This window comes from Vicugna pacos, chromosome 34 (assembly GCF_048564905.1).
Source record: "Vicugna pacos chromosome 34, VicPac4, whole genome shotgun sequence".
NCBI classification, from domain to species: domain Eukaryota; kingdom Metazoa; phylum Chordata; class Mammalia; order Artiodactyla; family Camelidae; genus Vicugna; species Vicugna pacos.
Genome location: NC_133020.1, coordinates 1,106,222 through 1,128,409, shown reverse-complemented (window position 1 = coordinate 1,128,409; position 22,188 = coordinate 1,106,222). Strand labels below are relative to the sequence as shown.

Sequence of the window (22,188 nt, the reverse complement as noted above, 5' to 3'; positions counted from 1 at the left end):
TCTGATTTGCACTTCTTTTATGATTATTTTTTATTGTAGGGAATTTTGAGCAGACACAAAAGTAGACAATTATAATAATCCCATGTGCCCCACCCACCCCTGGCTAAGCTCGCCTCACCCTTACCCCCACCCACTTCCCCCTCGTCTGTATTATTTTGAAGCAAAGCCCAGACATATTTATATCATCCATAAATACTTCAGTACACATCTCTAGATGATAGGACTTTAAAAATAATAAAACCACCATACGTCATCACATTTAAAAAATAATAAAAATTCCTTATCCTCATTTAAAAAAAGGATGTTTTTTACATTTTTGGAATTGTGTTCAAAATAAAGAAATCAAAGAATATACCTGAAAAGCCACTGATAGGGATCAGAGAATACATCCATAAGTTAAAATTACGTATTTTAATATAACAAAAATTGTGTCAATTACCTGCTCATAGTTTAAACGTTGAATTTCTGGCATTTCTTTTGGCTTTGTATCAAGCATGTAATCTCCTGTAAAGAGAAATTGTAAAATTGCCTTTTAAAAATGTTTTCTTTCTAATTACGAAGGTAATATATTTTAATGATAAATTATAGCAACGTGCGACATACAAAAGTGACTCCGCAATTCCATTCAGAGAAAATCAATGTGAACTGTTAGTCACAGTCTCACATAAATTTTTCCAGTGTACATCCTACAATGCTTTGGAATTTTTTCTTACCCTTTACAATATATTTGAGCATCTTGCCATGTCACTACAATAAAGCTCTAAAAGGTTTAACCAAGTTTCATCAACAAGTGTAACTATCACCTCCACACCTTTCCAAGAACAGGCATTACCACTCTTCTAAATGTCTGCCATTCTTAGACGTAAACAAACTTTTCCTTACATTAAAAAAAACTGATATCTTAGAGATTACCTGTGGAGAGAGGGAAGGGGGAGGGGCAACACAGGGGTACGGAACTGAAAGATACAAACAATGATATACTGTATAGCACTTGGAATTATAACCATTATCTTGTAATAATTTTTAACAGAGTATAATCTATAAAAATACTGAATCACTATACTGTATATCTAAAACTAATATAATATTGTAAAGCAACTATACTTCAAAAAGCTTAATAGTTTTTATACATGTACTTTTATTGGTATCACCTTTTAATTAATTAATTAATTAATTTTATTTAAGTATAGTCAGTTTACACTGTGTCAATTTCTGGTGTATAGCATAATGTGCCAGTCATACATATAAATACATATATTCATTTTCATATTTTTTTCATTATAGATTACTACAAGATATTGAATATAGTTCCCTGTGCTGTACAGAAGAAACCTGTTTATCTATTTTATATATAGTAGTTAATATTTCCAAAGCATAAACTCCCAATTTATCCCTTTCCACCTCCTATCCCCCAGTAACCATAAGTTTGTCATCTATGTCTGTAAGTCTGTTTCTGTTTTGTGAATAAGTTCATTTGTGTCTTTTTTCTTTTTTTAGATTCCACATATGAATGATATCACATGGTATTTTTCTTTCTTTTTCTGCTTACATCATTACATTTCTGCTTACATCATTATGTATTACTGATATTGCAAATTGCATTATTTTATTATTTTATGGCTGAGTAGTATTCCATTGTACAAATACATCACAGCTTCTTTTACTAGTCATCTGTTGATGGACATTTAAGTTGTTTCCATGTCTTAGCTATTGTATATAGTGCTGCTATGAACATTGGGGTGGACATATCTTTTCAAATCAGAGTTCCCTCTGGATATGTGCTGAGTGGGATTGCTGGATCACAGGGTAAGTCTATGTTTAGTTCTTTGAGGAATCTCCATACTGTTTTCCATAATGGCAGCAGCAAACTACATTCCCACCAACAGTGTAGGACGGGCTCCTGTGCTTTGCGCGTGCGTGTACGCGTACGCACATACGCCCCTGCCCCTCCCACCGGTAGCGGGAACACTTGGGGATGGGGCTCCCATACTACGAAACACGGCCAATGCCACCGAGAGGGGCCGAGCACCACCATCCGAGGCCGGGCCGTGAGACGGTAGGGCTTGTCCACCCCTTGGCCGAGGACTGCACAGTAGAATTCTCACCCCCAATGCCACACCACCCAGACACCGACTGGGTAACAATGCACCTGGGCCTAACACTAAAACTTGCCGTGTACCTGAATAGAGCCCTAATTTCAAACCTAGCCTTAAAACTAAATACAGCCCTACCCGTGGACCTAGAACACTGAACCTAGCCTTAAGTCTGAACCTAGCCCTACTGTGTAACATAGACATAACACTGCACCTAGCCCTAATCCTTAACGTAGCCCTAACCTGCACCTCTCCCTATCCCTGAATCTAGCCGTAACAGCGCATCTATTCTGAACCTTCCACTTAGCCCTAAACTTGCACTTAGCCCTGACAGTGGACCTAGCCCAAACTGAAAATAACCCTACGTCTGATCATAGCCCTAATCCTGAACCTAACCCTAACCGTGGAACTAGCCCTAACCCTGAACATAGCCCTAAACCTTCCCATAGCAATACCCCTGCTCCTCGCCCTACCCTCAACCTAGCCGTAACCCTGAACCTAGCCGCAACCGTGCACCAAGCCCTGAACATGAACCTAGCACTAACCCGAACAGAGCCCTAGCCCTGAACCTTGTCGGTACACGGAAAGTAGCCGTAACCTTGAACCGAGCCCTCACCCGAATCTAACTCTAACCCTGAAACTAGACCCAACCCTGAATCTAGACCTAAACCTGAAACAAAGTCTTATCCTCAACTTAGCCATAAACCTGAAACAAGCCCTAATCCTGCACACAGCCCTCACATTGAAACTAGCCCTAAACCTGAACCTAGCCTTAAATGTGAACCTAGCCCTAAATGTGAACCTAGCCCTAAACCTTCACCTAGCCCTAACAAAGAATCTAGACCTAACCGTACAACTAGCCATAACCCTACACCTAACCTCACCTTAAAACTTGCCCTAACACTGCACTTAAACCTACCCCTGAACTTAGCACCAGCCCTGCAACTACACCTAATCATGGACGTAGCCATCAATCTGCACCTTGCCCTGAACCTGAACATGGCCCAGAAACTGAACGTAAACCTATCCCTGAAACTAGCCCTTACCCATAACCTAGACTTCAGTCTGCTCCTAGCCTTCACCCTCAACTATCTCTAATTTTAATCATAGCCCTAACCCTGCACCTAGCGCTAAACCAGCTCCTAGCCATATCACTGCACTTAGCCGTAACCTTCAACATAGCCCTAACCCTGCAACTAGTACTAAACCTACACCAAGCCCTCACCCTGAACCTACCCCTAACACTGACGCTAGAACAAGCACTAGCCCTAACACTGCACTAAGCATGAACCCTGAAAATCATACTAAACCTGAAATGAAACAAGCCCTAAAACATCACAAAGCCCTAAACCTGCACCTAGCCCTGAACCTACCCCTAAACTTGAACCTAGTTCTAACCCTCAAACAAGCTCTAAGCAAACCTCAAACTAGCATGAACATTGAAACAATCCGTAACCCTGAACCTAGCCCTCACCCTCAACCTAGCCCTAACACTCAACCTAGCCCTAACCCTGCTCAAAGCCCTAACCTTGAACATAGCCATAACCCTGCAAACAGACTAAACCTGCACCAAGCAGTATCTCTGAACCTAGCCCTAACCCAGCACCTAGCCCTAACCCTCAACCTAACCCTAAACCTGCATCTAGCCCTAACAAATGCTACAGGAACTCCCATAGGCAAAAAAAAAGGCCACAACTAAAAACAAGACAACTATGAAATGGAAAAGCTCACTGGTAAGGCAAACATACAGACAACATAGGAAATCATGCACACACAAACTAAAAAGGAGGTTAAAAGACAAAAGTAGTAAAATCATCGATATCCACAGTAAGCAGTTAAAGGGATACACAAATAATTAAATGTAAAATATGAGATCAAAAACAGTAATCATGAGGGGAGGAAAGTACAAATGCAGGGCATTTAAACTGCATTTGAATTTAAGAGGGCAGCAACTTAAAGCAATCATTTGTCTATACACACACTGCTCTACCAAGAACTCACGCTAACCGCAAACCAAAAATACGTAACACATATACACATAGAAGGGAGAATGCAAATGTTCACTAAAGATAGTCATCAGATCACAAAACAGAACAGAAAAAGGAAGCAAGACCTTAAAAACAAATTCAAAACAAATTAACAAAATGGCATAAGAATGCAATAAGAATACACCTATCAATAATTACCTTCAACATAAACAGACTGAATGCTCCAGCCGAAAGATACAGACTGGCTGAATGGATACAAAAACAAGACCTGTCCATATGTTGTCAATAGGAGACTCACTTCAGGGCTAGAGTCATACACACTGAAAGTGAGAGGGAGGAAAAAGGTATTTCATGCAGATGGAAACCTAAAGAAAGCTGGAAGAGCAATATTTACATCAGGCCAAACGCACTTTAAAGATTGTTATAAGAGACAAAGAAGGACACCACATAATGATCAAGGCTCAATCCAAGAAAAAGATGTAACAATTGTTGGTATCTATGCACCCAACATAGGTGCACCTCAATACAAAAGGCAAATGTTAACAGACAGAAAGGGAGAAGTTGACAATAACACAATATATAGGGGGGACATTAACACCCCATTCACACCAAGAGGTCACCCAGACAGAAAGTCAGTAAGGAAACACAAGCCATAAATCATACATTCGGGGCTTAACTGCTATTTGCAGAGCATTCAATTCCAAAAGCAGCAGAATAAACATTCTTTCAAGTGACATGGAACATTCTACAGCATAGATCACACCCTGGGCCAGAAAGCAAGCCTAGGCAAATTTAAGAAATCTGAAATTATATCAAGCATCGTTTCTGACCACAGTGCTATGAGATTAGAAATCAACTACAAGGGGGAAAAATGCAAAAATACAAATATGTGAGGCTAAACAACATGCTACTAAACAACCAGTGGATCACTGAAGGAATCAAAGGAAAAGATTTAAAACTACCCGAAGACAAATCAAAATAAAAACACGACAATCCAAAACTTATGAGATACACCAAAAGCTGATGTAAGAGGGAAGTTTATAGTGATACAAGTCTACATCAGGAAAGAAGAAATATATCAAATAAACAACCTAACCATATAACCTAAAGCAATTAGAGAAAGAAGACAAAACAAAACCCAAAGTTAGGGGAAAGAAAAATGTCATAAACGTCTGAGGAGAAAGAAATGAAAGAGACTTAAAAAAAATAAAGAAAAGACGAATGACACTAAAAGCTGGTTCTTTCAAAAGACAAAAAAGAACTGATAAACCTTTAGCCAGACTCATCAAGAAAAACAGGGAGAGGGCTCAAATCTATAAAATCAAAAGTGAAAACGCAGATGTTACAGCTGACACCACAGAAATACAAAGGATCGCAAGACGCTAGCTACTATGAACAACTATACGCCAATGAAATGGACAACCTAGGAGAAATGGACAAATTCTTAGAAAGGTATAATCTCCCAAGACTGAACAAGGAAACAAAATATCAACAGACAAATGACCAGTCCTGAAATTGAATCAGTAATTTAAAAACTCCCAACAAACAAACCCAGGACCAGATGGCTTCTCAAGAGAATTCTACCAAGCATTTATAGAAGTGTTAATGCCTACCCTTCTAAAACTATCCCAAAGAACTGCAGAGGAAGGAGCACATCTAAACTCACTCTATGAGGCCACCATCATCCTCATACCAAAACCGGACAAAGATATCACAAAAAAGAAAATTGTCGGCCAATACCACTTATGAATATACATACAAAAATCCTCAGCAAAAGACTAGCAAACCAGCTCCCCGATACGTTAAAATCCTGTGAGTGGGATTTATTCCAGGGATGCAAAGGTGTTTCAGTATCTGCAAACCAAACAGTGTGTGACACAAGACAAGGATACCCATTCTTGCCACTTTTATTCAACACAGTTTTGGAAGTCCTCGCCTCAGTAATCAAAGAAGAAAAGGAAGTAAGAGGGATCCAAATTGGAAAAGAATTAAAATTATCACTTTTGCAGATGACATGATCCTATACGTAGGAAATCCTAAAGATGTTACCAGCAAACTTCCAGAGCTCCTTAATAAATCCGGTAAAGTTGCAGGATACAGACAATATAGAGAAATATGTTGCCAGAATATATCAGAAGAAGAAATTAAGGGAAGAATCCCATTTAACATCTCATCAAAAAAGATAAAATAGAAATAACCCTACCTAGGGAAGCAAAAGATAGACACTCTGAAACTGTAAGACACTGATGAGAGAAACTGATGGAAAGAAATACCGAGTTCTTGACCAGGAGGAATCAATATTGTTAAAATGACCACACTATCCAAGGCAATCTGCAGATTCGATGCATTCCCTATCAAATTACCACTGGCAATTTTCACAGAAGTGGAGGAAAAAAAAATTTTAATTTGAATGGAAAAACAAAAGACTCGAATTGCAAAAATAATCTTGAGAAAGAAGAATGGAGCTGGGGGAATCACGCTCCCTGACTTCACACTATACTACAAAGCTAGAATAATCAAAACAGTGTGGCACTGGCCAAAAAACAGACAGACAGCTCAATGGAACAGCATAAAAACCCAGAAATAAACCCACGCACTTATGGGTCAATTAATCTACAACAAAGGAAGTTGCACAATTGGAGATAAGGCAGTCTCTTCAATAAGTGGTGCTTGGAAACCTTGACAGCTACATGTAAGAGAATGAAATTAGAACATTGTTTGGCACCGTGTACAAAAATAAACTCAAAATGGCTAAAGATCTAAATGTAAAACCAGATACTCTAAAACTCCTAGATAGAAACAGAGGCAGACACTCTGACATAAATCACAGCAGTATTGTTTTCAATCTGTCTCTAGAGTAATGGAAATAAAAATTAGAAACAGGCAAATGAGATTTTAATTAAACTTAAGAACTTTTGCACAGCAAAGGAAACCATAAGCAATACAAAAAGACAACCTACAGAATGGGAGAAAATATTTGCAAATGAGGAGAGTGACAAGGGCTTAATTTGCCAAATATACAAATTAGCTCATACATTTTAATATCAAAAAGAGAAAAATAAACAAACAACTCAGTCAAAAGATGAGCATAAGTCCTAAAAAACATTTCTCCAAAGACATACAGAAGGCCAACAGGCACATAAAATGATGCTCAATATAACTATTATTAACTATTAGAGAAATGCAAATCAAAACTACAATGAGGTTTCACCTCACACCAGTCAGAATGGCCATCATTAAAAATCTACAAATAATAAACACTGGAGAGAGTACGGAAAAAGAGACCCTCTTACACTGTTGTTCGGAATGTAAATTTAAGCAGCCACCATGGAAAACAGTATGGAAGTTCCTTAGTGTTACCATATGGTAAGAGGTAATAAATGATCCAGCAATCCCACTCCTGAGCATATATGAGTAGTAAACAACTAACCCAAAAAGACACATGTACCCAAATGTTCATAGCAGCACTATTTACAACAGCCAAGACATGGAAGCAACCTAAATGTCCTTCGACAAATGACTGAATGAAGAAGATGTGGTATATATGCACAATGGAATGCTATTCTGCCATTAAAAAGAACAAAATGATGCCATTTGCAGCAACATGAATGGACCTGGAAATGGTCATTCTAAGTAATGTAAGTCAGACAGAGATATACAAGTGTCAGGATATTATTTACACGTGGAATCTAGAAAAAATATGATATAAATGAACTTATTTACAAACTAGAAATAGACTCACAGACATAGAAAATAAAGTACAGTTACCACAGGGGAAGGGGGGGCAGTAACTCAGGAGTTCAGGATTAACATATATGCACTACTATATATAAAATAGATAAAAAACAAGGACCTAGCATGTAGCACAGGGAAATATATTCAACATCTTGCAATAACCTATAATGGAAAAGGATCTTAAGATGCATATATATTATAATATATATGTATAACTGTATCAGTTTGCTGTACATCTGAAACTGAGACATCACTGTAAATCAACTGTACTTCAATAAAAATTTAAAAAATAAAAAAACTTAAAAAGAGAGAAAATACAAATGAACAAATGCTCCTTTCATTAAAGTTATGAAAATATGCTCCATCTCATGATTACTCAAAAGTGAGATACTATTTTCTGTCCAAATAGGGAAAAATTTTAAAATACTACTCACATCAAATTTGACAAGGATTGGGAAAACAAGTACACTCATACACTGTTCACAAGAGTGTAAATTAATACAATCTTTTAGGAAAGAGTTTTCATTACCTACTAAAGTTTTAAAAACTACATTTCCCTTCAATCTATGCCTAGTTGTCAATGTACACACTATGGAAATACTGTAATAATGTGTATGAACCAAAGACATTCAACCCAGCATATATTTAAGGAAACTGGCAACACCATTGGTAATAGAAAATAAACTATGTTACATCAAATATTATGAAACATATTACAATTAAAAAATTGATCTATTGCACAACAACATGAATATTCTTAACACTACTTAAATACACAAAGGTCTTCTCTAGGATATACTCTGAAGCAAAAAAAGCTAGAAATCCAACAGTATAATATATAAACTAATTTCAAATTCTATTATGTATGTATTTATAAAATAAATGTTTTAAAGATATGGGAAGATATAAACCATTAACAGTAAGAACATCTATGACAATTATGGAAGTAAATGAATAAAAATCTGCCTTATTTGTATTATCATTGAAATATACTTTTAAAAGATTTATTTCCTTACCTACAGTGTACCAACTCGCATCTGTTAATTTATTGATTACAGCTTCCTGATAGGCACCGTCAAGATTCTTCACTTTCACAATAGCTCCAACCCAAAGTAATAAAAAAAAAAGTTAGAAAAACTTTTAGAAGATAAATGAACAAACCAAAAGTGTCTTTTTTCCCCACTAATTGGGTACATAGTGGGTTAAGAATAAAATAACTGATCTGATTTGTGTTAATGTGCCAGCAGTTTTACTTAACACTGTTTTTGTACCATTAATGAAAAAGTTAAATAACATCTAAGTATTATTATGAAAATAGTTTTTCCAGTATTATGTCCCTGAAAGGGCCTTGGGAATTCTTGGGGGTCTGAGGAACCCTGCCTGTGAAATTTACTGTCTGAACCATATCACCACTTCTTTTTCAAGGAGGCTGGGGAAGAGTAGGAAAATATAAGAATTAATTTTGGGGTCTCCTTAAGAGTTAAACTGTACCAGGGAGTGGGAAGGAACAGACTGGGATTTCAAAAGGTAGAATAGATAAACAAGATTACACTGTAGAGCACAGGGAAATATATACAAGATCTGGTGGTAGCTCACAATGAAAAAAAATGTGACAATGAATATATGTATGTTCATGTGTAACTGAAAAATTGTGCTCTGCACTGGAATTTGACACAACATTGTAAAATGACTATAACTCAATAAAAAATGTTTTAAAAAAAAGAGTTAAACTGTACCATTAATGACAATCATTTAAAATAGTTTCATCTGATCAAGAAAATGCTGATGATTACATTCATATGGTCTTTATAACTATATCAAACTCTTAACACTTCTGCACGGCAAAGAAAATCATCAACAATTTGAAAAGGCAACCTACTGAATGGGAGAAAATTCATCAGCAAACCATGTATCTGACAAGGGGTCAAAAACCAAAATATAAAAAGAACTCATGCAATGCAACAGTGTTAAAGGAAAAAAACAGTCCAAGTGAAAAATGGACAGAGGTTCTCACATTATTTACAAAAATAACCTCCAAATGGACTAAATATAAGACTGGGCACCATAAAGCTCCTAGAAGAAAATGTACACTCTGACATCACTCTTAGCAATATTCTTTGGCTCTGTCTCCTAAGGCAAAGGAAACAAAGCAAAAATAAACAAATGGAACCTAATTAAACGTAAAAGCTTTTTCACAACAAAGAAAAGTATCAACAAAATGAAAAGACAACTTACCGAATGAGAAAATATTTGCAAATGATATAACTGATGGGAGTTACTATCCAGAATATATAAACAGCTCACTCAACTCAATATGAATAAAATAAACAACCTAATTAAAAAATGGGCAGAACACCTGAATAAACATTTTTCCAAAGAAGAAAAGACATATAGATGGCAGACCGGTATCTGAAAGGATGCTCAACATCACTAATCATCAGGGAAATGTACATCAAACCCACAATAAGATATCTCCTAACACGTATTAAAATGGCTTATCAAAAAGACAAGAAAGTGTTGGCTGGAATGTGGAAAAAAGGAAAGCCTTGTGCACTGCTGGTGTAAGTTTAAATTGGTATAGCCACTATGGAAAACAGAATGGGGGGCCCTGAAAAATTAAAAATAGAACTAGTATATGATCCAGCAATTCCACTGCTTGGTAGTTACGCAAAGGAACTGAAAATACTAATTTGTAAAGATCTGTGCACCCCCATGTTTGCTGCAGCGTTAGGTACAATAGTCAAGATATGAAAACAATCTAAGCATCCAATGACAGATGAACAAAGATGCCTGTGTGTGTATAATTCAGCCACAGAAAAGAATGAAACCTTGCCATTTGCAACAACATAGACCCTGAGTGCATTGTGCTGAGTGAAATAAGTCAGACAGAGAAAGACAAGTACTATACGATATCACTTACATGTGGAGTCTGAAAAATGAGGAAAAAACAAAACAAAACCAAAAATATCAAGGTTACAGATACAGAGAACAGACTGGTGGTTGCCAGAGGGCAAAGAAAGTGGGGGTGGACAAAATGGATGAAGGGGGTCAAAAGGTACAAACTTCCAGTTATAAAATAAAAAGTCACGGGGATATAATGTACAGCATGGTGACTACAGTCAGTAATATTATATTGCATATTTAAAGAGTTGCTAAGACGGTAAATCTTAAAAGTCCTTATCATTAGAAAAAAAATTTTTCAACCATGTACGGTGATGGATGTTAACTAGATGTAATGGGGTGATCCTTCTGCAATGTACACAAATACTGAATCATGTTGTACACCTGAAACTAATAATAATGCTATATGCCAATTATACATCAATAAAAATAAAAGAAAATGTATATGGTCTTTATAATGATAACAGAAACAAAATTGTTCAAAGAGACTGTCAGCACAATGCCCACAAGAGGATATGAAATTCTAGAACTTTCACTAAATGACTACAGTCAATAAATACATGGTTTAATTTTTTTATTTAATATTCATGTGGTCTAGTAGTATTTTCCTGTGACCTCACTGAAAACATATTGAGATCAGATCAGTCTTGGAGGCTTATTTCCTCTAACAGAAATATTTTATCCAAATGCTGATACTTTCTATCAGTTGACAGAAGGCTACAGAATGTACTAGGGAACAATCAAAAATCTACATACAGTCAACAAAAAAAAGTTAACTGAAAAATCTACATACCAAAAAAGTCTACAGACAAGAGAAATATGTTAACAATGTTGAGACCAAAATTTAATATACTTGCCTATGTCAAAATCCAAATGGTGTTAAGCCTTAATCACAAAAAAAATTTTAATAAAATAAGAAAAACCAAACAAGCAAAATAAATCAACTATGCCACAAAGAGGCTGGAGTAGCAGGAGAGGAAGATGGCTTGATGATACAAAGTAACTGTCTTTCCTGTCCCTTGCAACACTGAACATTTTCTGTAGTTTCTACCAGCTGGCCTGTGCCAGGTGAACAGGGTAGTCAGGCACTGAAAAGCTGTGATGGTGTTATTATTAGGCAAACACACAAAAAAGGCATGAAGAGGTATGTGTTCTGATCATCCAGAGGGCACTATGTTTAATTACAGGCTGTGAATCTACCAGAATTTTGGTTGTCATTACTGGCTCTAAAACCTTGGCCAGATAACTTTATCTCCCACCTCCCTTCAGTTTCCTCTTCCATAAGGAGATGTTATGAAGATTACACAAGACAGTATGTGTGGAGGACTCAGTACAGTCCTAGCACATACTAAGTGCAAAATGAATGGTGGCTAATGTCCAATTATACACTTGCGTGTTTTTGTCTTTTTGTCCCCACAAGTGACGTACATGTGCATGTAAGATGGCACCTACAAAACAGAAGGGCAGAAAATATTTTTACATGGAGCAATTTCAAAAACTTACAAATTTTAGGCCCCCACAGTACCTACTACTTATGCAAGGTACTAATGCCCTGGGGCTCCAATTAAGTTTTTAAATCAACCACAAACCAGCAGATACACACATCTATTCTTTACAAAGTACAGCTTCATTTGGACAAGATATTTCATGCATCTGCAAATGCTTCTTCAGTTTTGTTAGTATTTCTTAAAATTCACTCAGCTAGGTCAACGTCCATTTCAGACACTCAAAACGGCCAAAGGGAATATGAAAACAAATACATGTATGTATACGCATGACAGAGACACCGTGCTGTACACCAGAAACTGACTGTACTTCAATTTAAAAAATAAATTTTAAAAATTAAAACTAAAAAAATGGCCAAAGAGCACACAGCAGCTACCCACACATTCCCTTCAGCCTGCTCCCTAGTGGGAACTAAAGCAGCGTGAACTTCATTGGCCAATGAAGAGAAACGGATGCAAAGAAATAAAACTCCATATGTATGACCTTGTTCATCACGTACAACTCGCTGACAACCCTGAAACAATTTCATATGCCAGTAGCTGCTTTAAAGAACTAAAAGGCCTGAGATTTTTTATATTTTTTTGTCTTCTCACTTTTCATATCATCATTGAACTTACGTCACTTGATCCCCAATTCATCACCTATAATTCTGGAAATTCCATCATTTGAGTATGTGAAACATGTTGAGACCAAGACAGGTGAGTAAATAGACAGCAATCAATGCTTCCTTGATGTTCATTTCATTTCTGAGCACAGGTAGGATATCAGGTTTTACTGAACACCATGTCTACTCTTTTCTATTAGTCTATTTACAGAGAATTATGTATTTATCAACTCAGTAACAAAGTAATCAATTAATTTTTAAAAGACCAAGTACAATTATTGTTTCCCATTGAAGCATTAGAATTAACAGGGAATAAATAAATGAATTACCTTTAGTGGGCCATTTATGTGGTCATCCTGAACTTCCACTATTGAAGAATCATGCCTAAATGTTACCTAGAGATTATAAAGTTTATTAGCCAACAAAAAAGAAAAAAAAAATCAAGCAACACAAGCTTATCAATGCATGAATCCATTTTTATTACAAGTAATCTAAACAAACAGCTGCCTAGTTTATACAAAATCTCAATCCCTAAGTAGATTAACTGAAAATTTTATTATTTAAACAGAAAAATTCCCAGACTAACTTACTTGGATGTTTCACATATCATATTTTATGCAATACTGTTAGTTATTAGTTTAACTGTATAATTTCTTTTCCTAAAAAAAAAAATGAGGGAAAAAGAGGTGGCAACCTTAGGCTGTTATATGAGGTACTCCACTATTTTGTGAAGCCCCAGCTCAACAACAAGCAACAGTAGCCCTCACTCAGAGAGCCTAGCATCAGGCTCAGGCATAAATATATAATCTTCACAACACCCTTATTAGGTAGGTGTAATTATTCCCATAATGTTGATAAGAAAACTGAGGGATGGAAAGGTTAAGTGACTGGCGCAGGATCACAGAACTAGGACATGGTGGAGCTGAGACTGAAACTCAGGCCATCTAGATCCAGAACTCTGTATTACTACAGAAATCAGAGAACGGAATACAAGACATGAAGTAAAAATAAAGGGATAAGTTTAAATATTTAATTAGTTAGTTAAAAACACAAAACAGCTTCCTGTGTTCAGTACAGAAAAGATTGTTTTCCCTATACAAAGCAGGAGTTCTTACAGGGACTGAACCATTAACATGGTCTTATTTGATGTGCGTAGTCATTAATTTAGGTAACAGACTCACAAACCACGTATGAAAGGACACATCCTATACTCACAGCATCACGGGCATTTCTGTTTCATACAATGGCACTGTAACACTTTATTTAAATTATGTGTTTAGATGTCTGCATCTTTCACTTAGACTTAAGCCACTTAAGGATGAAGACAAGATGTAAATACTAGAGTTTCAACACATGACATAGTGCTTAGCACGCAGTAAATGCTCAATAAGGGAAAACTGATGGGGAAGAAGTGTATCAACACATTGCTGAAAAATTTACTAACTTTGAATCATAAATAAATTAAACTGGCACAGAAATATATTACGATACTTGTTGAGAAAATCATTGGCTTTGAATTACAAGCAGATTTTCAGGGCAGCCACAAATACTAACAACAAATTTCAGACAGTCAATATTTATAAGGCACAAGGTCCTGGTTGGCACTATCAGCAGAAGCAGTAGAAACTAACAGTTCTCATCCTTTTACTGACAACAAGAAACAGCAGAGTTGCTACCTGCCATTCAGCTGGTTCACTCGTTACCCAGAGACCTTGAGCTGCAATTACCAGTCAGGGCCCAGATCTAACGCAGCACGGGGCCTGGTGCAGCGCCGCTTCAGCCCACGTGGAGCACCTTTCCTCACCCACACCGAAGTGCTCACCTACAGGCCGAGCTCTGCTGAGGAAGGTCTCTACCGGAAGGGAGGGGTTTTGTCTAATTCACACAAAGATGTTACACGTGTGAGCAGTAGCTCTGTCTAGAAGAGTGAGAAAACTGATGAAAAAAAAAGCTTTCTCTTCATCTCTAAGATAGTCATGGCAAAAAACAAGTGCTCAGAGAACAGCAGCGTGTGAAGTCAGAACAGGAAATGCCACTACAAGAGCACTGGAAGATGGTCAAATCACAAACGTGCACACAGGCACCAAGCACGTGCAAACTGATGGCAGGGTGGGGCACCGGGACCGGCATCCCACAGGCTTACAGTTAATTTAAAGGCCTGATCACAATGGCTCTGTGTAAGGGAGAATCACCCAGGCAGTTTTCTTCAACATATCCACATGTAAGGAAGGAACCTAGGTGTACAACATGTGGAAAAGCTCCAAGGAGGCGCTGATACTCTCCCCTGGAAGTACATCACCTCCAAGGCCTGTTTAACTCCTGGTGTTCAAACCAATGTTTTACAGGGCATCTGCTAATCTGGAATATAAATCCCTTGGAAACAGACATCAGATTATTCTCATATCCCCATCCTCCTTCCCATCTAAGAGAGTAACCTGCACAGTTTGCCAGTCAATAAATGATTAACAAAAGAATAAAGATCTACCTTGGAATCTCTTATCTCATATTTTTCAACACTGAAAGTTTACTAAAATGTAAACAACTACATTTCTTTTTGTGCATTATCTGAGACAAAGCACAGATTTTTAGAAAGATTTTTCAAGAAAAGTAAAGGGTAAGGAATCCACAACTAGATCCACGATCATCAGTTATAAATCACATCCCAATCTCATGGTTAAACCTGTGGGGGCAGGGGTGTCTTAGAACTGAAGTGCTATGGTCATTCCCATTCTGCCACTAAATTCTAATAATGGCCCTGGGGAAATCACTAACCCTTTATGAACCTCATATTTCTTACAATAAAATTAAGAAATTAAACCATATGACTTCTAAGTTCCTTTCCAGCTCTAAAAGGCTAATGATACAAACAATAACAAGTCTGTGGTGAAACAGCATTGAAAATACCAGCTGGGATCATCTAATTTCATTCTAACTGCAATACTTTAAAATCACAAAGAATGCTTTGTTTTCGGGTATTTTTACAATCATCACTCCTAGAAACTAAATTCATCTTGCAGGAAAAATATTCTTAAATACACTCACCAAATAAAAGTTTAATTATCAAATACTAACCATATAATTTATAAAATCTACGTATACTGTACCTTGACTTTGGCAAGTCTTTTTGCTGTCTTGATCTTGGCTTCACAAAAGGCTCCTCTGTATTTCACACTCACATCAGTGCCCACTGTCAAATAGGGAGGCTCATGAAGGGCCTAAAAATGCAAACAAATATAATTAGATTTTAACTCTCCAATTCTTCCCCACAATCGGACCTTAGAATGGAGAACCCAATCCTACTGTAGTTATAAAAGTTGTAATAGATGGATGTATTTGTTAACAGGAACAATCCATCAAATATTTCAACTTAAAAATAAGTAAGCATGTATCCTAAAGCCTGTGTAAATGTACTAAAATGTACATCACATAAAACATAAAGGCATCCTTTTTCTCTCTATAAAATACATAGGGTCCATGATGTGAATTAGCTCAAACACAAGTATATCATTCCACCCACCCCTCCATCTACCCATTCATTCAAATATTTTTGTCCAAAATGACCACTGAAAGAGAAGGCAGATTCTTAAAGCTCAGTCTGAGAAAGTTCCTATATTCAGGCTATCTCTTGCCAGCCACCCAAATTCAGAATGGCTCTGTTATATCCCTGTCTAGGCAATTCTATGGCAGACGAGCATGCAAGGGGCTGAGAGGAGACTCTGTGTACTCAAACTACTGGTGAAAACTAGATGAAGAAATTCAATCTAAAAAGTCTCAAGTAAAAATGAGCCACAATGTCTCCAATGCTTTGGCATGGGTTCACTCTTTATTTCCTATCTATAATAAATATTAAGTTTCCTCACTTGGGATTTAATTCTTAACAGTCCTAGTGTAGCTGCTCTTTTTATAATCAGGTGATTTTCTGCACAGGATCTGTATTTCTATGGAGGTCTATATATATTAAACAATTTCATAGCCAAAGAAAGATTATGTAAGTAACTTTTCCCAAATTGTTTTACAAGAAATACTAACATCCCAAGATGGTTCCATCAGAGAGAAAAGGATTTGCAAGTTTGGGAAAATCAGTTTATTGAATGAATTCCCACTCTGCCTCATCATTTCCCAATCTATTTGTCCAAAGAACCTTTTTTTTTCTATTAACATCCTGCAGAAATTCTGTACCGCATAGGCTGAAAAATGCTGCTATTCAGCAATAAATAATGAAAACATTCATTTCATTTCAATCTGAAAGTAAATTCACCCTTAATAGTTCCGGCTAATACAGACAGAAGAGAAAGACCCTCCCTCAGAAAAAGATACTCTAATGCTCTAACGAAAGCAACCATAAGTCTATCAAATAACTTTAATAACCATTTTAAAGGTGGGGAGGCACCACAGACCACAGGGGTGCTGTGGCCACCAGCATCAGGCCGGCCTCTAGTGGCCCCCTGGCCTCTTGTTCTATGCATTTCATGAGAAGTATTTTTAAAAAAGAACTCAAAATGCATCAAGTATATACTTTTTAAAATCTACTTAGGAAAGTGCCTGTATTTCAATTTATTTATGCCATAACAGAGGTGTATCCTCATAGAATGATAATCATATCTGCAATGCTACCTTTCAAATTTGTTGGTATCATTAACTACAATTTGATAGCTCTGTACTGTTCCTGCACGCACTTTAAGTTCATAAATGCATTTCAACATCATGCCTAGCCTTCTTAAAATACCATTTTCCCTTGGTCAAAATTTTGATTAAATTTCAGACAAGCTAGTAGCTTTATTTTAGCAAGAATATGAAAGGGATTCACAATACTTCACTCAGAAAGTTTAGGAAATTTTCAATAAGATATCAATTCACTTTGTGGTTCAACTGATATTGTATGTTATTGCTAGAAAAGCCCAAAGGGTGTGGCACCCTTCAGGGCCGCAAGGCTCATCACTCTCCACAACTTTCAAGCTCTCCCATGAACACTTCCTGTTTTATTAGCCACTAAAAATTTATTTTCGTAGACAAATAGTACAGTTAAATAAAACTAATGAGGAACCCAAAATTCTGAAATGTAGAAGAGAATAAGAGATCATTTAAAAGTTGCATGTAACAAACAAATATTTCAGAAGCAGTAAGCTCTTTATTTTTATTACAGAAAATTTTGAACAAAGAGTTAGTTACTTTTGTGTTCCTAAAGTCTCATCACTAGATGAATATAATGATGAATTCTGTATACATCTATTTAACAAGCCTATGTCAAAGGATTGGTGTTACACAGCTTGTCAGAATGAGACACAGTCATCTGGAACTGAAACTATGCCCCAAAGTGTGCGAATTTCTAGAGAGAAACAAACAAAACTCACAACCTACACAGTCAGACTTGCGCATAGTTCTGGCAGACCATGATGCTCACTCTGTCACTAGCACAACGTGGGACCAAAAGCACAGGCTTTCAGAGCAGAATGACAGGGCCCTCATCCCAGCCCTCCTCCGTGTGCTAACCAGTGAGCCATCGGAGGCTGCTGAACCTTCAGTTTCCACATCAGGAAAATAGGGTCACCTTAGAAAGTACTCCGTCATGAAGCCCAGAGTGTGCAGCCATTCACAGTTACTATTAATATGATGAAACACTCAGCGTGGGCAAACAAGACATTAAGCCAATGCAAATTCAGATTTGACATGCTTCCTTTTTTTCTTCTTAAAATGGGAGAGGCAAAATCTCATTGTATTTTTGGTGGGGGGGGGGATTAGGGTTTTGTTTTATTTTTTAGAGGAGGTACTAGGGATTGAACCCAGGACCTCGTGCATGCTAAGCATCACTTGAGCTATACCCTCCCCCAAAAACCTCATTTTAAATGACTGCTCATCATAAGTACATACAAGGTGAAAATAAACCATTTCTCTCACCTTTATCAAAGATATCTATATTATGTTATACATTCACACATATTAAAAATAAGAACAGCTGTTAAAGAGGGATTAACCGATGAGAAAGGCACTGGAATAGAGTACTTACATGAAAATATTTTAGTCAAAGTAAATCTTCCTGATTTTCTTTAAAAGGTTCCTTTTTTTGTTGTTGTTTTTTGCTTGTTTGTTTTACAATTGGCATGTATTCTTTGCTTTTTAAAACGTCTACTAAGGAACATTTCAAACATATAAAAACGATAGAATGTATAATAAATGCCTCATAGACTTATAACCTGGCTCCCACAATTATCACCTCAGACAATTTTGCTTCATCTATACACCTACCCATTCCTCCCAAACTCGGATTATTTTCAAGGAAACCCTAGATGTTGTATTACTTCACCAGAACAACAAAAAGTACTACAATCTATTGTGACTGGGATTATGGGCTATTCTGAATTTTCTTATTAACACTTTTCTACATTCTTCCATGCATATGGAATTATTTTATTAATAAGAGTCGGTGTAACACAGTAATTAAGAGCACAGGCTCTTGAATTAGATGCTTAGGTTCAAATCTACCACTTAGTAGCCAAAACACCTTACCTCTGGATGTAACAAATAGTGACTATATCACAGCGATGAAGAATGAAATGCTACATGTAAAATGCTTAGAACAGGACCCAGCATACAATACCAAATAAAGGCTATTATTATTACTTAATTATCTGGGGTATGGTTGTGAGTTTAAAACATTTGTAATCCTATACAAGAGAGACTCCATATAACTAGAACAGTTGAAAGTATAATTATAAATATAGGGGGTAGTGTTTAAAATATCCCCCTTACCAGAAAAAAAGTAATCGTGTTGAATTCTAGCACCGAGAAAGGTTAACCATCCATGGGGGCTCTCCATCAAGTCCACCACAGCCCTTTCGTGTCGCATAAAGACAACCAGACAACATACCTATTCTGAGGCTACTGTGCTCTGACCCAACACAAAGGTTCACCCAAAGAACTGTGTCAGCAGGTTAACCAAGATTCTGTCCTGGTCAACACCAGCCCTGTTAGCTGTATATCACCAGAAAAAAAACTCCTACTTTCTTTTTGTTCTGCTTCTCTGTGGTAAAAAATATAGGCCATCTCAGAGGCTAAAACAAAATGCTTTTAGATAGCACCTCCATGCCAAAAGGGGAATCAAACTACTAAATTTTCATTCCTTCATTTAGCAAACAGAACAGCATTCCAGTTGTCAAGGCAACAGCCACCTCACAGTTATCCCGGCACGGCTTAAACAATTATTTTTCTAGTCAATCTACCAAATGCCTGAACTGGCACCTGAAAACCACTGAATTCCATGGGGACACTAAAAAGCACAAGCAATTTTTAAATTAGCTATTGGTGGATAATAATCCTTCAAGAAGCCAAAATGCCATGGAAATACGTAGCATAAGCACCCAAACAAATCAACAGTAATACCTAATGTGACTTGGGCTACACCAAGTATGTAAAATAAGTTTTAGAAAGACAGTAGTTGAATCAGTTCTCCAAATGGCTAATGTCGACACCGCCTAGGAAATATTCAGTTATTCAAGATCTATTTTTAAAAAAGCAAAACATACTAGATGACATTTTATGAGGTAGGTTTTTAGAAAGAGTAAGCATTCAAATTGGTTACTAAGGCAGTGCCAATGCAGCCAAGGAGAACCAGAAAACAAAAGAGTATCAAATTTGATACTAAAACCCTCAATAAATAAATATATTTAAACACACAGTGTGACAATAAATTTAAGAAAACAACCTTTTTGTACATAACAATCTCAAAGAGGCATTAAAACAATAATGAAAATAATTCTGACAAATGAATAAATGAAAAACACTCACACCCATATATAAAAGGATGTATCATTTTAAAACTAAGTTTAAAATTAAAATGCATGAGTTCTTGAGACATCCTAAAAAATGAGTAGACTGAGGAAATAAAACTGTGCAATCTAACTTTAAAATCTTCTCTGGAGCCATTTCCTCTCCTCCTCTTCATGTGGCTCTAAGGACACGGGGTAGTGAGGGGTCAGAACCGGGGACAGGAGGTAAGAGACACATGCTGGGTATACAAGGCTATGAGGGGGGCAGGTGGAAGCACAGCGAGCCTTGTGGCTGAGCCCGAGTTGGAGCTAAGAAGGGGTGGAGGAAATCAGGTACACAGGGGAAGAAACATTATAGCGACTAAATAAGTAAACTGAATGATCAAATAAATCAATGTCCTAAGGATAGCTGGGGCAGTGTTTCTCACTGAGAAATTTAAAAGGAAGGAAGGAGAAAGGTTAAAATGAAGTTTAGGGTACTGGACTGGAATTAGAAATATAAATTCATGGTTGTATTACACGCACACACACAAACACAGCAAAATGAACAAGCAGTTACAGGTGCATATGTGTATATGCATATGTATTTGTATGTGCATACATATACATCACATAGTTTCCTATGTCCACCAAGAAGGCCTAAGAACAACTGACAGCCCAGTGACAAAAAGTGCACCAACGGCCTGTATCTTTATTTCTAAAACTCATACTATATTAAAAGTAACCAGAGATCCTTAGAGAAATGACTAATTTCAAAGTTGAGCAGGGAAAGTACAAGAAGAATCTAAAAAAAATCTTGTACCAGAAAGTAAGGAAATGCTCAGTGAATGATGGGGACATTTTAAAGGGACACAGGAGCCACACTGAAGGGGCTCCTACCAGCCAAATGGGGGGAAATTTGTGTATCATAATCAGTATCGGCTGTCCTGTTATCCCATTAGGCATGTATGTATATGTCAACACTGAATGACTTAAGATGTGTGCATTCCACGGTAAGCAAATTATACTTCAGCTCTAAAATTAATGATAATAACAAATTACAATCTATTCAATAAAACTGGCATCCATGAGTCTATATTGACAAATGAATGAAAGAATGATGAATAAATAAATAAATGCAGAAAATGGACAGAAAGAGGAAAGCTCTCCCTTACAGTAAAATGTCAATAGATGCAGCAGGAGTGATGGAAACAGAGTCATCTTTCGGCCACCAATTTCACAGAGTTATAAATAGATGCTAAGTGGATGACTGAAGGTTGAAGAACAGGATAATGGCATATTCCTGGAACACTACTCAGTTATCAGAGGTGGAATGATGTGATGTACTGAGAACAAAAGAGCATCCTTTCTGTAGTACACCTGCCAATGGTGACTCTGACAATGAGAAAAATTAGGCAGATTTATAGAATGTAAGATGTGCATTCCTTAAGACTTTAAAGGATTTGAAAAATATGGAAAACTGGGAAAGAGTTTCAGATTGAAGCAGTCTGAAGAGACATCATAATCAAATGCAATTGTATTCATAGATTAAACATGGACCAGGAAAAAAAAAAGGAGACACATTATTAGGAGAGTTGGTAAAATTTGAAAGGGGTCTG

General features: G+C 36.8%; 1 protein-coding gene across 5 annotated transcripts in view; it reads right to left on the bottom strand.

Moving 5' to 3' along the window:
• The window catches only part of LOC102530619 (AT-rich interactive domain-containing protein 4B-like), a 91,502-nt gene that overhangs the window by 57,399 nt on the left and 11,915 nt on the right, over positions 1-22,188 (bottom strand). For 4 of the 5 annotated variants that reach the window (XM_072954602.1, XM_072954601.1, XM_072954603.1 and 1 more), the window contains exons 3-6: positions 15,932-16,042; positions 13,158-13,222; positions 8,833-8,924; positions 440-504 (exon numbers count right to left, since the gene is read on the bottom strand). In XM_072954602.1, the coding sequence (XP_072810703.1) occupies positions 440-504; positions 8,833-8,924; positions 13,158-13,222; positions 15,932-16,042 (333 nt within the window). Of the gene's footprint in view, positions 1-392; positions 505-8,832; positions 8,925-13,156; positions 13,223-15,931; positions 16,043-22,188 lie in introns of those variants that run through there. The other variant, XR_012066902.1, reaches the window with a different exon arrangement.